Source organism: Phodopus roborovskii, unplaced genomic scaffold (genome assembly GCF_943737965.1).
Source record: "Phodopus roborovskii unplaced genomic scaffold, PHOROB, whole genome shotgun sequence".
Taxonomy (NCBI): domain Eukaryota; kingdom Metazoa; phylum Chordata; class Mammalia; order Rodentia; family Cricetidae; genus Phodopus; species Phodopus roborovskii.
Window position 1 is genome coordinate 9,947,815 of NW_026125506.1, and position 16,469 is coordinate 9,964,283.

General features: G+C 46.8%; 1 protein-coding gene and 1 non-coding gene across 2 annotated transcripts in view; one reads left to right on the plus strand and one right to left on the minus strand.

Moving 5' to 3' along the window:
* Nucleotides 1-7,538: 7,538 nt before the first annotated feature.
* On the minus strand, nt 7,539-7,672 carry LOC127216115 (small nucleolar RNA SNORA71). Its single transcript, XR_007833999.1, has one exon. It is a non-coding gene; the product is annotated as a small nucleolar RNA SNORA71 (small nucleolar RNA).
* A 3,110-nt stretch (nt 7,673-10,782) lies between these two features.
* The window catches only part of Naa25 (N-alpha-acetyltransferase 25, NatB auxiliary subunit), a 44,725-nt gene continuing 39,038 nt past the window's right edge, over nt 10,783-16,469 (plus strand). Inside the window, exon 1 of the mRNA XM_051176575.1 lies at nt 10,783-10,938. Within this exon, the coding sequence (XP_051032532.1) occupies nt 10,881-10,938 (58 nt within the window). The 5' untranslated portion in view covers nt 10,783-10,880. The remainder of the gene's footprint in view (nt 10,939-16,469) is intronic.

Here is a 16,469-nt window from a genome sequence, read left to right on the forward strand (position 1 = left end):
TTCCTTGGTGGAGCACCTCACCTGAGCTCCTCACACCTAAGTCTAACCTGGCATGCAAACTGCAAAGAGCACACCTAAGCTGTGTGCCTGGAGAGAGGGCCCCGCGGTTAACAGCGCTTGCTGCTCTGAGAGAGGACCCGACTTCCGGTCTCAGCAACCGCAACAGGTCCTTCACAACCTCCTTTAAGTCCATTTCCAGCTTCCATCCTCTGAAGTCCCCTAAACACACACACACACACACACACACACACACACACACGTAACAGAGTGTGTGTATAAAATATAACAGAGAAAAGCAGAGCACAAAGGCACAAATTTTTAATCCCAGCACTCCGGTCTCAACTGCCTATGCACCATACATGACCTTAAACTCAGTATCTCCTGCCTCCATCTCCCAAGTGCTGGGTTTGCAGGCTTACTGTTTTTATTTCTCTCAAATATTTGAAATTAGAACTGTGGGCTCACTGTTGGCTCTGCTGCTGTGGTTACCCATCTTTCTGAGTTTTTGTTTGTTCGTTTGTTTTTGTTTTTAACTAGCAAACTGTTTCCGAAAGTGACTGCATCACTTAACATTCCCATCGGGACGGGAGGAAAGTTCCAGATGCCCCACATGTTCCCAACATGATATAAATACATTCAGAAGAAATAAACAAGAGAATGGGCAGTCCTGTCTCCTGGAAACAACTCACCACCCTCCCTGTGAAAGTGACTCAGAGGCTCCTTTGAATTTCTCCTTTACAGGGGAAAGAAAGGACAGCCCAGGATGATGACTAGCTCAGGCTCGGCTTAACCCTTTGGGTTTGTTAAAATTTTAAATTTTGGGTTCAATGTGGTGGCAAACACATTTAATCCCAGCTCTAGGGAGGCTAAGGCAGGAAAAATCTCTGAGTTCTAAGCCAGTCTGGTTTACATGGTGAGACTCTATGTCCAATAAATAACAAACAATCAAGCAGCCTAGCATGGTGGAGTGGGAGCAGAGGTCGATGGGTCTCAGGGAGTTCAGGACAGCCAGAGCTACATAGAGAGACCCTGTCTAAAATAAAGTCATGGTCAGAGAAGAGGGCTAGTGGAGAAAAGCAAAAAGACCAGTAGAAGAGAGGTTCCAAGAGGGTAATCGAGGGTGAACATGATCAAATACATCATGTGTAAAAAGTCATAATGAAACATATGCTACTAAAAGCATTTAAAATTAATAATATCTGGTCTTGGATAGCCCTCTGCCTCCACATGTGTAGCAGATTAACTGAATCTGAATGTCATAGGCTAAACATCTCCCTGGCTCTGCTGGCTTCAGCACTAACTCTGTGGAATTTGGATAAAGCCCCAGGGGAGGTGGTGCCCTGCCCTTCCCAGCCAAGTCCTAGCCAAGGCTGTCACTATACCTACACCACCCCCACCCCCACTGCCCACCCCTGTTACTATCCACCCTCCCACCTCCCCCACCCCACCCCAGCTCCAGGCTCTCCCTGACAGGAAACCTATGCTCCTAGTCTTTGCCTCTGGCCCTTTCCCTTCCTCCCTCTGACTTCCCAGCAGCTGCTGAGATTTGCAGGCCTCTGGCCTGATGCCCAGCTGCACTGGGACTCACTTTGGAAGAGTCTGAATATTCCATGAATTACAGCAAGGTTCCTCTGGGGTTTAACTCCAGTTTCTTCCAGTTGATGGGTTTGTTTTTGCTACTTCAAGACAGACATTAAGTTACTATCCAGGAGGTGGTGGCAAATGCCTTTAATCCCAGCATTCGGGAGGCAGAGACAGGAGATTCTCTGTGAGACATGAGGATCTCTGAGAGTTCAAGGCCAGCCTGGTCTACAGAGTGAGTTCCAGGACAGCCAGGAAACCCTGGCTAAAAAAACAAAACAACAACAAAGACATGCACCACCATGCCAGACTCCAGATTTGTTATGGAACAGAGTTCCCTTTTAAAATGCATTTTAGGGGCTGGAGAGATAGCTCAGTGGTTAAGAACACTGGTTGCTCTTCCAGAGGACCTGGGTTCAATTTCCCACATTTATGTGGCAGCTCACAATTGCCTGTAACTTTGGTTCCAGGGGACCCAACACCCTCACACAGAAAAACGTACACATAAAATAAAAAAGAAACACCAAATTTTGATGTATTTTATCCATTAGTGCTGGTGTTGTTTATAATGAGGATGATGTTGGTGTGGACTTGGGCATAAATGTAGGTCAGAGGACATCTTTCAGGAATCAGTTCTCTCCTTCCACAATGTGGGTTCCCGGAACTGAACCCTGATGGTCAGGCTTGGCAGCAAGCACCTTTATCCTTGGAGCCATCTTGCCAGCCCCAGATTCCTTTGTATTCTCTAGCAGGGAGTGACTCTCTGGATCCCTGGCAATGCATACAGTACCCCACCATTGAGACCTTCTCATCTTTCACCTGCCTTCTCCAAAGCTGCCAGGGCAAAGGTACGATTGGTTTGTGTTATTTTACATTTTATTGGAGTATAATTACTTACAATAAAGTTCATAAAATTTTTATTACATTTATTTATTTACATAGCAGGAGTTTGCCCATGGTATGTCTGGAAGCCAGAAGAAAACTGCAGGAATTGCTTTTCTCCCTCCAAGCTGTTTTACCCAGTGAGCCAACTTTGCTAGCCCCCTACAGTACATAAATCTTTAGTGTATTGCCCAATGCAAAATTGAACCATATTTGGCACTCACTATGTAGGCCAGGTTAAACTTGTAGAGAGCCCTCTCCCTCCGCCTTTCAAGTGCTGGAGTTACAGGTGTGTAGGTGTGTACCACCACAGCTACATGGAGCTGGGTCTTTTTTTTTTTAATTATTAAAAATGAAACTTTATTAAGAAACCAATAGTGAAAACATAAATGATCTTAGAATTGAAGATATAATAATAAAAATCAGTGGAGGAGCTGGGTCTTGAACCTGGTTTTTCACAGCTGCTAGGCAAACACCTTATCTACTGAGCTGCACTTACAGCCTCTTGTCCTTCCTTTTCTGTGCTGGAGGTCACAAGCTATGCTATGCAGGAGTGCCTGCCTCAGCCCTTGTTTTTTTCATGGTCATGGGAATATTCATTATTGCTGGGGACATAGTTTTGAAACCACTGCCAGAAGCCAGTTTCCTATTGGAGGCGCTAGGCTCTGGCACATTCTGTGGGTGTGTCCTCTGACTCTGAAATGCAATATGCACATTACTTTTCCAGTTCTGAGGCAGAGAGCTGAAGATAATGCCAGCTCTTGGGGGAAATGAGCAAGCAAGAGAGAGGATTTTCTGGTGTTTGAGCAGGAAGGAGGGGGTTCAGCTGACATCTGAACTCATACATATTCATGGCGACAGGGATTGGACCACAGTCCTTGAGCATGCTGGTTACTAGGCAGAGTTCCCAGGAGCTGTGGCTCCATCCCTTTCCTTGAAAGCTTCGTCCATCAGTGCTGCACAGAGTTTTCTGGGTCGAGCAAGTGGAGGCAAGAGGATCAGGAGTTTTAAGATAATTCTCAGCTACATAGGGAATTCAAGACCAGCCATACACTGGACCTTACTTTAAAAAAGAAGCTGGGCAGGCCTGAAGAGATGGCTCAGCGGTTGAGAGCACTGGCTGTTCTTCCACAGGACCCAGGTTCAATTCCCAGCACTCACATGGCAGCTCACAACTGTGTGTAACTCCAGGTCCAGGGGATCTGACACCTTCCCACCAATATACAAAAAATAAAGGAACCCTGTCTCAGAAAAACAAACAAACAAAACAGAAACAAAAGCATTAGTTTACTGGGGGGGGGGGGAAATTGAAATACCCACTGTTCTGGTTAGGCTTTGTTGACTTGACACAAGCTAGAGTCATTTGGAAAGAGGGGACTTCAACTGAGAAAATGCCTCCATGGTCTGTAAGGAAGCTTGTGGGGCATTTTTTTTTTTTTTTTTTTTGTGCAGCCCACTGTGGTTGGTGACACCCCTGGGCAGGTGGGTCTAGGGTATGAAAGACAACAAAATGAGCAGCCGATGGGAAGTAAGCCAGGAAGTACCTTCATTCATGGCTCTGCATCAGTTCCTGCCCTCAAGAACTGCTCTGACTTCACTCAGAGATGAAGTGTGAGCCAGAAGTGTAAGAAGAATGAACCCTTTCCTCCCCAAGTTCCTTTGGACACCGTGGTGTTTATCACAGCAATAGAAACCCCAACTAATGCCCTGTGGTGGTGGTGGTGGTGGTGATGGTGGTGGTGGTGGTGGTGGCAGCGGCGGCGGCGGCACCCACCTTTAATCCCAACAATCCAGAGGCAGGCAGATCTCTGTGAGTCCGAGGCCAGCCTAGTCTGCAAAGCAAGTTCCAGGACAGCCAGAGCTACAGTGAGACCTTAACAAAAATAAATAAATACATAAATAAATAAAAACGAAGGAAGGGTGTAAATTATAGTTTACAAAGCCAGCAAGGGGACTCACAACTTTAATTTTTAGAACTCTAGGTGGCTGAGGCAGGATTATTGCTGTGAATTTGAGGCCAGCCTTGGCTACATAGTGAGACAGTCTCTAAAATTCCAGAAACGAGGCTGGGAAGATGGCTAAGTGGGTCAAGTGCTTGCAGAGCAAAGGCAAGGACCCAACTTTGATCCCTAGAACCCATGTAGATAGCCATGCTTAGAGGCACAGACTTGTTATCCCCAGAGGTGGCCACAAGCAGACCCTTGCTTATCTCTGGCCAGGAAGTAGTGGTCTTCTGGCTAGCACTATATTTGAGACAGTGGGAGACTGTCTCAAATTACAGTAAAGATAGTGCCTGGAGGGAGGAGAAAGTCAGGAGTGTGCGGCACACACAGGTGCACCCACACAAGCGTGCTCCTCAAATCCCAAGAACACATACAAAAATAGTATACATCTGACCAAAAAAAAAATTATCAGATTTGCTGTGTTTTCTTAATTTTTATTGAAACTCATCATTTCTAACTTTGAAAATGGCCTAGGCAATTTTGTGCTCATGTGCCACCCAATGGTCACAGTTAGAATTGCAACAAACAACCTCGGCTCTGGATTAAGCTGGCAAGGAGTTGCAGTCTTAGCTTCTCCATTTTGGTGAGGAAAATTCACTCCATTTTTTAAGATGTGAGGTGGTGGCTCATGCCTTTAATCCCAGCACTTGGGAGGCAGAAGCACAGAGATGTCTGTGAGTTGGAAGCCAGCTTGGCCTACAGAGTGAGTTCCAGGACACCTAGGGCTGATACACAGAGAAACCATGTTTTGAAAAACAAATTATATGTATGTATGTGTAAATGCATATAATAATTATTATTTTTGGGGCTGGAGAGATGGCTGAGCAGTGAACACTAGATGCTCTTGCAGAGGGTTAATGTTCAATCCCCAGCCCCTATGCAGTGGCTCACAACAGTCTGTTAAGTCCAGCTGCAGGGGATCTGATGCAGGCTTCTGACCTGTGCAGGCACACACACCACTTTTCTATTTATTCTGTGAGGGGTGAAAGGTTTGGAGGAGGTGGGTACCAGGACCTCAAGATCAAAGAGAAAAGCTAGAAGACTCCATTGGGCAGGACACCCAGAGACACCACGTCCAAGTCCTACATCCAAATCACTTCCTGTACCCCCAGCTTGTGATGCACCATGCAGAGCACTGGTCGGCCTCCCTGTCCATTAGAAAGAAGGCTTCTCCCAAGATCAGCTCTGCCCCCAAATGAGGCAATGCCTCTGTCTAGGTGGGGAAGTTAAAGGCACCATTTAATGACCACCTGCTCTGTCAAGCACCTTTTCACAATGCCCATACTGTCATCTAAGGGGGTTCAGGGTTCTCAATAGTAGAATAAACGTGGGTATTTACCCTCCTAGGAAGTCTCTTCAGGCTCTGAGATGACTCAGCCCTTTCTCTGAAAGGGTGTGGAAGCTGCCTTCTGCAAAGCAGGTAAGGACAGGCCCACAGCTGGCTCCTGGCTTCCCTCTCAGGGTCTGAAGACAAAGAATGGGAATGGGAAAGGCATCCTGCCTAGATCCTAGAAGTTCAGGGTACAAGGAATTGTATCCTGTAAGGGCTGACATAACATTCTGGAAGCTTCTCTTAGGAGGTCCATGACACCCCTAGTTTTGCCAAGTTCCAGGAGCTAGGTGCCAGGCCATTCCATGTTCCCATGCTGCACTGGCCACAGAGGTAACAATAAGTGAAAGGATTCAGGCATTACGCTGGCCTGCCCCTGTCACCCGACAGAATGCACTCAGGCAGTACCCTGGTCAGCCCAGGGTTCCATAAGTACCAGTTGGCACAGAAAGTCCCTTTAAAAGAAAGACTCCGCCCACTTATGTTCTCTTTCTGGCTCTTCTCTCTCTGCTCTCCTCTCTTTCTGCTCTTTTTCTAGCTTTCTTCCTGTTCTCTCTTCCCACTGTTCCCCTGGGGCAGACAGGGCTCTTCTGTACTCTCTCTGTCTCTCTACCTCTCTTCTCTTTCCTTCCTCCTCCCTCCCCCCTCTGATAAAACCTCTCACTTAAACTCTGTCTGCCGTAGAGCTCTACCTCAGTCACCCTGGCCCGCCATGGAACCCGCCATGGTCCCCCACCCAAGGACCCCCTCCAGCTTTATCCTAACAGTAAGGACAAAGCTGAGTGGCCACAGACCTGGCTAAAAACCAGCCCAGCTCCATCCTCCCTCTTCCTATACCCAAAAGTGGTTTGTTTTTCCACTCTACAAATTCTTTTTCTGTTTGTTTGGCTTTTTGAAACACGGTTTCTCTGTGTAGCCCTGACTGTCCTGGAACTTGCTCTGTAGACCAGGCTGGCCTCTAACTCAGAGGTCCATCTGCTTGTGAGACCTGGATGCTGGGATTAAAGGCGTGTTCCACCACTACCAGGCTGTCCACTCTGCAAGTTTTTGCAACACAGGGGGTTCATCCATCTCATTTCCTTGCACCAAACTGAACCCTTTGTCTCCTCCCTCCCCTCCCTGTCCAAGCACAACTTTTCCCCAGGTCATTTCTGGTCACACCCTCCCAGAGTGATTTTAGGATCAATTTATCTAAGGCCCCTGCCTTCATAGTTATAAATTAACACAATTTTGTTTTGTTTGTTTGGAACCAGGGTCTCATGTTGCTCAAACGGGCCTCAAGTCTGGCCTTAATTTTTTTTTAAATTGTAATGTATAAGTGTATTTACATGAGTTTATGTTCACCATGTGTGTGCAGAAGTCTCTTGAGATCCATAGGTGGCATCAGATCATCCCAAACTGAGTTACAAGTGGCTGCCAGCCACCATGTGGGAGCTGGGAATCAAATTTAGGTCCTCTATAAGAGCAGCCAGGGTTTTTGTTGGGGGGGGGAGGTTGTGGATTTTTGTTTGTTTGTTTATTTGAAGAGGGTTTCTCTGTGTAACATCCCTAGCTGTCCCAGAACTCACTCTGTAGACCAGGCTGGCCTGGAGCTCACAGAGATCCACCTTCCTCTGCCTCCTGAGTGCTGGGATTAAAAATGTAGAGTACCATACATGGTAGGGATGGATAATGGGGTTTTGTTGTTGTTTGTTTGTTTGTTTGAGACAAGGTCTCTTCTTTGTTTTTCTTTTTTTCAGGAGTGTGTGAAAGCTCCAGCATTTGAGAGGGATAGGAGAAGACCCTTCAAACACGGGAAATGGCTTTCAGCAACTCCTCTCCCTGCATTATGGATGACCAGAGCACAGGCAGTACTTGGTCACTTCTAAATGCAGGGCTGAATCATCTATCTTCAAAGGAAGGGATTACAGCCATTTGTCAAGGTGCTTGACTCGGGACCTTATCTTTGGGTTATTTATTTGTTTAAACACCATTGAACAATCTAGAGCAGGGTTCAGCAAAAGTTATTTTAATTAGTGTGTGTGTGTGTGTGTGTGTGTGTGTGTGTGTGTGTGAGCGCGCAGGCACACCCTCACTCCTGCATGCACACACAAGCTCATTCACATGCACATCTGTTCCTGCCTCTGCCTCCAGAATTCTGGGATTAAAGATGGACACTGACACACCCAGCAAGGATGGCTTTTGTTTTTCATTAATTTACAAATAAAAACACCATTCTTAGCACAAGGTTTGCACAAAGAAGTGTTAAGCTTATCAGGATTTGGCAAACAGTTTGTCTACCCTTGATCTAGGACAGAGTGTTTGCATCAAAAACTTCCCTGTGAATCAGGCTGGTGGGCCAGGCCTGTAGTTCCAGCTTCCTACAGAGTAAGTTCAAGGCCAGCCTGAATAACTCAATGTGGCCCCCTGTCAAAAAATCAAAAGCAAAAAGAATGCTAGCAGGGTTGGAGAGACGGCTCAGGGTTTAAGAGCACTGCTTGCTCTTCCAGAGGACCAGGGTTCAGTTCCCAGCACCCACATGGCGGCTCACAACAGTCTGTAGCTCCAGTTCCAGGGGATCCCAACACCCATAGGAAAACACCAATGCACATAAAAGTGCACATAAAATTAAAAAAAAAAAAAAAGAGTGCTGGTAATGTAGCTCAGTGGTAGAGCATTTACCCAGCATGCATGAGGACCCAGGTCCAACTTCCCAAAACCACAAAACCAAAACAAACTACCACCAAGAGAACCCCATGCCAGTGTGGTGGCATACAACTGTAGTTCAAGAATTGAGGAAGTCGGGGCAGGAGGATCTGGACTTTGAGGCCAGCCTAGGCTTCAGGACAGCCTGTCTCAAAAATCCAAAACTAGAGGCTGGAGAGAGAGAGCTCAGCAGCTAAGAGCACTGTTTGCTCTTTTGGAGGGCCAGAGTTTGGTTTCCGGCTCCCACACCGAGGTTAAAAACTTGCTGTAACTCAAGTTCCAGGGAATCCAACACATTCTCCTAACTTCTGCTGACACCAGGCACATACATGTGGTGCACAGGCATACCTGTAAGCAAGTAGTCATACACATAAAAGAAAACAACAACATAAAACAGTCAGGAGGTGATTTGGCAAACAGTTTGTCTACACGGTCTCTCAAATGAACTTGGAGCTGGTTATTTTTCAGCTGGGCTGGTAGTCAGCAAGTCCCTGCAATCCCCATCAGCTCGAAACCCCACCCCAGGCACTAGGGCTAAGATACACTAAGCCAAGCCTGACCTTTCCATGGGTGCTAGAGATGAGAAGTCAGGTCCTCATGCTTGTTCATCAGGCTCCTACCTATTGAACCAGTACCCTGACTTACTGTCTTTTTCTTTTTGTTTGTTTTTTGTTTCTGCTTGGTTCGGTTTTACAGAGATCTGACTGCCTCTGCCTCTTGAGTGCTGAGATTAAAAGCATGTCCCGCCACCACCACCGTCCAGCCTGAGTATAAACCTTTTTAAATTAAAGCATTTATTTATTTGTATATGAGTATTTTGTCTCATGTATGGCTGTCTGTGCACCACCTGCATGCTGTGCCCAGAGCCAGAAGAGGGCATCTGATCCCCTGGAACTAAAGTTACCCACAGTTGCTAGGAACTGAACCTGGGTCCTTTTTTTTTTTTTTTAATTTTTTAAAATTTTATCTTACTTATTTATGTATTTATTGAGACAAGGGCTTCTCTGTATAACCTGTCCTGGAACTCAACTCTGTAGACCAGGCTGCCCTCAAATTTAAGAGAGCATTCTGCCTCTGAAATGCTGGGATTAAAGGCATATGGCTCCAGACCCTGCTTTTTCTATTGTTTCTAAGTGATAGGCAGCAAGATGGCTTAGAAGGTAAAGGTACTTGTCACCAAGCCTGATGATACAGCCAATGTCCACATGATAGAGGGAGAGAAATGACTCTTCCAAGTTTCCTCTCACTCCCCACCCCCACATTTGCAAGTGGTACTGGAGAGCCCACCCACACTAATGAAATAACTAAAGTCACAGTTACACATATGTATACGATACTATGTATTGCTTTGACACAAGTATACATTGTGTAATGTTTTAAATAACCAAACCAAATCAGCTTCAATATGTATCATTTCTTCTCTCTCTCTCTCTCTCTCTCTCTCTCTCTCTCTCTCTCTCTCTCGACAGGGTCTTATAGTGTAGTTACACCAGACTGGCTTTGACTCAATCCCCTTTTCTTAGCTTCCTCAGGTCCCAGGTTATAGATACACACCCTACATACACCACTGTTTAGTGGCTTTGAGAAAAAAAGCTACTAGGTTCACCTTTCTGTGCAAGTGTTATGACATGCTGCTGGAAAAGAGGCGCCATGAATTGAGGACAAATTGTTAGTGTCAAGAGGAAGATTTATTTGCAGCAATGTCAGCAAACAAGATGCCAGGCAACCACCTAGTAGGAAAACCTTTCTTTTTTTTCTTTTTCTTTTTTTTTGAGACAGAATCGTTACATAGCCTTGGCTGTCCTGGAACTCACAGAGATCCCCCTTGTAACTCTTGACACCTAAAACGACTTGGTAAATAAGTAGTATTCATAACCTTGTGTGGTGTGACTAATCTGTAAAGAAGGGTAATGATAACGTCTAGCGCATTATGAATAGTAAACTATCTCCTTAAACCACTTGCACTAGTGTTTGGATACACACGGAACTGAGTCCAAGGAAGGGGCTCGTAAACTTTTTGTAGATTCACTGTTGGGCAAGATCTCTTTCCCAGGACTCACACTCCTCCAAGAGTTCCCAGCGGTTCCATAATCAAAGTCAAGACCAACTGGTTCTTCAAGATGTAAAATGAATGGGATTAAATCGCCTTTTCGCTTTCCACGCCTTTCACTCTCAAGAGGAAAAGCCTTCAACAACTACACCCTTCCCTGGGGTCCAAATTATTCTACCGGCAAAAATCAAACCACAGCGCCAATTAAAGGGGAGGCGAACTTCCCTTTCCGCGCTGGCAGCACTCCTCCACTATCGCGATAAGCCGGCGAGATCGACGCTGGCCCTTTAACGGCCCCTTCTCGGGGGCCTGCCTAGCGCGTGCGCACTGCGGTTCTGCGCTTGTCATCATGGCGACGCGGGGCCATGTGCAGGATCCTAACGACCGGCGCCTCCGGCCCATTTACGGTGGGTACCTGGAACCGGCCTGCTGGCCAGCATGGCAAGCCGAGGCCTGCCCTGCCCCGGGCGAAGGCCCCGGAGGGCCTCCGGGGGCGCGCGCGGTGTGGGGCGGCGAGGGGGCGGGCCGCTCGGGGCGCTAGGCCGCAGCCTCGGCCTCGCGTAGGTGCCGGCTCGGCGAAGCTCGTCCCTGAGGTGGCATCTGCGGGTGCGCGCAGCTGTCAGGACGCGCGGGAAGCGCCCTTCCGGCGGGACCAGCGCTAGCACTAGGTCGCTTTATTCCAGCCGGTTCCAGGGAGACCGTGGTCTTTCTTGCAGGTGACAACCGGCTCCGGCATGAGGTGGGATGCCCTCTGAGGGGAGATGCCCCAGTGAAAGAGGTTCAGTTAACCAGGGTGAGGACCCGGGGTTTGTCTGAGTGGGTGTAATCTGGTGCACGTGGACAAACTGAGGCCCAGAGAAGGTCACCCGGATCGAGCCCCATCCTGATGCTACTGCCTGCAGGAACAGCTGCTCTGGGCACACGTGGGAGGCGGGGGGAGGGGGTCGCAGGCCCAGAATAGCGGGCAAGGGATGCTAATAGCTGGTGGCGGAGGTGCGAGCCGGGCCGCTGGAAGGTTTTTTTTTTTCCCTTTCTGCACCGTGTCTGTGGTTTTGCTGTGCAGTTTGCCTTCCGCGTGCGTGGTGGTTCCCTCTCCACGGCGCTCGCCCCAAACCCACAGGCTTTAAGATGAACCTTGATGTCATCTTCCTACCGTGATGGAATAAAAGACTCAATGAATTGGGTCAGAGAGAAACACTTTGCAGTAACTCAGGTGGTCTGTTATTGGAGGTGGTTCCTTTTTTGCGTTGCCTTTCCTCATTGATGGTTGTATGGTCTTGTCTCAGGTAATGATGAGGAAGCTTCAAGGTCAGTGGTTCTTGCTAAAGATGTCTCGTTTTCAGTTTTCAGTGTGGCTCCATTTTGGCTTTTTTTTTCCCCCCCTCCCCCCGTAGCAGAGTGGGTACTTGTGTTTCTAGCAAGTTGGTCTGGTTTTTTTCTTTGTCCATTACTTTTTTTCCACTATTTTACTTCTATGGGTATTTTGCCTTCATGATGTCTGTGCGCCACGTGAGTTCCTGGTGCCCAAAGAGGGCGTTAGGATCCCCTGGAACTGGAGTTACAGACTGTTGGAAGCGACTTTGTGGGTGCTGGGACTTGAACTGGGCTCCTGGTAGCCAGTGTTCTTAAAACCTGAGCCTTCCCTTCGCCCTGGTCCCCTCCCCCCCAAGAAGATCACACAATAGCCCTAGGCTGGCTTAGAAGTCACAGAAATCACCTGCTTTCCATCTCCTGAATGCTGGAATTAAAGGCTCACCACCATTACACTGGCTTTTTGTTGTTTTTGGAGACAGAGTTCCTCTGTGTAGCCTTGGCTGTCTTGGTTGGAATTTGCTGTGTGGATGAGATTGGTCTCTAACTCAGGGATCCACCTGCCTCTGCCTTCCGAGTGCTGGGATTAACAATGTGTGCCACCACCATTCGCTGCTCTTTTCTAAAACAAGCTTTCACTAAATAGTCCTGAGTAGGGTAGCCTGGAACTCCTTCTATAGACCAGTTGGACTTAATCTTTGATCTATACCTCTTACAAGCATGTGGCCCTGTGCCCAGTGTTCATAATTTCATATATGTGTTTGATGCTTTTTTTTTTTTTTACACTTGGGTGGTAGGGTATGGTCACAACTGGTACTATGTGCCTGTGGAGTTCAGAGAGCACTTTGCAAGAGGGAGTTGGTCCTTTCTTATCTTGTGGATTCTGGAATTAAATTCAGGTTCTCAGGAATGGTAGCAAGCACCCTCAACTGCTGAGCTATCTTGCTGGCCCTGTGTAGTGGATAACAATAGTAATAAGGCTAAGAACAGTCTTTTATAAGGTTCTTAAGTCCGTCAGTGTCCTAGAGCTTTTACCTGGGATATCTTATTCCCCCCCCCAAAAAAAAAAACAGCTGTAGAAATAAGTTTTATTGCTCTAAATGTGGTTTATCTAAAGCTTATTTATCTAAAGCTGATAGTTCTTCCTGAACTTGGATTTGAACTCCAAGCACTCTGCTTTGTTTTGTTTTGTTTCCAGATAGGACTTCAACTGTGTAGCCCTGGCTGTCTTGGAATTCACTCTGTAGTTCAGGATTGGCCTCAAACTCAGAGAGCTATCTACTTCTGCCTTTTAAGTGCTGGGATTAAAAGCATGAGGCTTGGGCCACCACAGCCCAGCCCAAGCACACTGTCTTGACTGCTGTGCTAGAAAATCTTAACATATCACTTTGATTTACCTAAGATCACAGAGTGGAGGGCTAGCAGAAAGAGGACTCTGATTTCCCATTTGCTGCACATCCTCCTGCCTTGGCAGAAGGCAGAGAAGTCCCTGTGTAGACCAGGCTAGTCTCTGGCTCACAGCTGCTCCTCTGCTTCTGGGTAATAGATAGTAAAACCTCAATTTAGGGTTCATGGTTAGTGAATCACATCCTTATATAGACACTGCCTGTAGACTTCTCCTTTTTCTGCATTTTTTACAAAAGACTCAAAACTTAAGAATAATTAGATTCATAACGTTCTTGAAGACCAAGGAGAACACCGTTGGTCCTATATTCAGTTACAATTAATAGTATTTTGAATTGGTCAATAAAGAACACATTGCCATACATCAGGGTGTATTTATTAACCATATTCTCAAAGCTGAAGTTTGAATTATGTAGCTTTGTTCCAGCTAGTAGGGAGAGGAGGGCTTCTGAGGGGCTCATATAAACTGGCAGGAATAGGCCATGTTTCAGCCTTCGGACTTTAGAACTGAATTTTGTTGTTCAAACACATGGATGCTCCTAAACAACTGCTAATCCTTAAATCCAGGCTGTACTGGCTGACCCATGAGCAAGTTCATCATTGTGGAGCTCAGCCATGGCCTGATGTTCACTAACTGCATTAGCAGAGAGCTGGTCCCTGCAGGGAACTCAGGGTTGTAAGGAGTGAGTTGTAGGGCTGAACACAGGCTTCCATAGTCCAGACTGGAGCTCCCTAAGTTGCTCATACTGGCCTCAAACTCCAGACCCTCCTGTCTCAGTCGTGTGAGTGCTGGGATTAAAGGCTAGTGCCACCCGATCCTCCTCCCGTCTTGAAATGACCTCTTGCTGGGTGGCTCTCACCCCCTGGCATTTTGGTTTGGGTAGGTGAACACAGTGCTTTTTTACCCTTGTCATTACTGTTGGGGCCTTGAGATGGCTCAGTGGGTAAAGGCACCGAGGCCCATCCTGGGGACCCTGACAGTGTTAGGAGAGATCCAGCTCTTGAAAGTTGTCCTCTTATTTCCTCATGCACAGCACCAAGCCTTCTCTCCCTATAGGGTGAGGTGTAGCATTATTCCAGCAGGCTGTCCAGTGACAGTCATTCCGTCTATGAGTTAGGCTGTTTCCCTTGAGTGTCTGGTCAAATCTTAGGGCAGGTAATTATTCTGTTAGAGTTCATTAATAAAAACGTGAAGTGCTCAAGGGTAATATTTATTCTGAGTCTTTTGTTGGGTAGTATTAACTGTGTGCGTCTTGGAAGTGACAAGGTGTCATCTTGTGAGTGGGGGTGTACATATGTAGGCAGAAGTCAACCTTGGGGGTCATTCCTCAGGCCCCATCTACCTTGCTGTTTTTGATTCTGGGTCTCTTTTATAGCCTAGCCTGGCATTTGCCATATAATTTAGGCTGGCCAAGACCCTCAGGGACTGTCCTATCTCCAACTCTCCAGCACTAGGATTGCAAATGTATGCCACTGTAGTCAGCCTTTTTACTTGATTTGAGGATCCAACCTAGTGCTCATGTTTGCATGATGAACTCTTTACCTCCTGAGGTATTTTACCAGCTCCTGTTTTGACTTTCTGTAGAAATTTCACTTGATTCAACCTCTTTTCTTCTGTAGTGAAAACATAACCACCTAAAAGCTGTGTCTACATGAGGATGTAGCTCAGTGATAGTGTCTGACTAGTGTGTGTAGGCCACAGGTTTAGTCCCCAGCTCTGGGGCACGGTGTGAACATAGGCACATATGTACACACACACTTTGAGAGTGTCTCACAAAGCCCAGGGTGACCTAGAATTTGCTGTGTAGCTAAGGATAACCCTGAACTTCAGATCCTCTTGCCTACTTTGTGCTGGGATCACATGCTCTGCCACTGCATGTGGTCTTATGAGCTGTTGGGGTCCACTGAGCACCACTGGCAGCTCAGACATTTAATAGTTCTGTTTGTGCCTAGGGCTCTGAAAAGTGGCTTGCCTTGAGGTCATGCAGTGTGGGTACCTGGGCTGTTAGGAGCAGGTCTTGAAACAGCCTTGTGGATGGGGATTTTGAAGCAATAGAGGAGGAGCAGGACCTGACAGCAGAGAAACCAGGACTCAGCTTTGTAAGCTGTCAAAGGACCAGGAGGCGTTTTGGTTTGCCTTTCATAGGTTTGCCTTTTTCATTTTTTTTTTTTTTTTTTTAAGATTTAGTCTCATGTAGCTCAGGTTGCCCACAGTCCAGCCTGGTGTACATAGCAAATTCCACCTAGCCAAGGCTACATAGAGACCCTGTCTCTAAAAGAAAAGAAAGAGAAAAGCAAAATATAAATAACAGATCAGGGAAAAAAAAAGAAAAAAATTAGGTCATTCTTGGTTGCGTAGCTCTGGCCAAGATACCTGAGAGCCCATGCCCCCCCCCCCCAGTAATTATAACTTACATCCTTATTAGCATGGAAACTTGTATATCTTGCTGCGAAGAAACAATGAAAACAAAGTGTCACTAAATTCCTCTGCACCCTCTTCCTTTAAAAGAAACAAAAAGACACTAGTGAAGACCAAGGTGAGAGAAGGCAAGCTGGGACCAAGCTGCTTGCAGAAAAGCTGTCGTGTGGGCTCTGGTCCTCTCTGGGATCTTGCTGTGGATTCTCTGGGAGGACCAGGCATCCAGAAGAAAGCCTGTCTTTTGGGCTGGTGCTTGCTGTCAGGCTTCCCGAAGGCTCCTTTGACAGACTACTTTTACTAAGGGGTAGCAGCAGTCCCTCGCCAAACCACAATTACCACAAGTTTTTAAAAGATTTACTATCTTAGAATATCATATTTACTGACCTGTTTTGTCCAAGGGCTGTGTGATTTATATTAGAGACCCAATAATGTAAGTTGAAAACCAACTTTTTTTTTTTTAATTTGGTTTTTCAAGATGGGGTTTCTCTGTGAGAACTTGCTCCATCATAGACCAGACTGGCCTCAAACTCACAAAGATTTACCTGTGTCTGCCTCCCAAGGCATGTACTACCACCACCTAGCTTGAAAACCAACTTTTGCCAAAGAAATTAGAGGCCAATTAATTAGCCTTTGCCCAAGCAAGAGGGGAGGAGGGTTTGACATCAGGTGGGATGTAATGCAATGGCACAGGGGACAGACCCCAGACAGCAGTCCCAGTTAGGACGCTTCCTTCCTAGTGTTCCTGGTTGGTCCTCTGGGCAGAGTGTAGTGCCCTTAGGAAACTAGGAGGCTGCAAGGAAATGT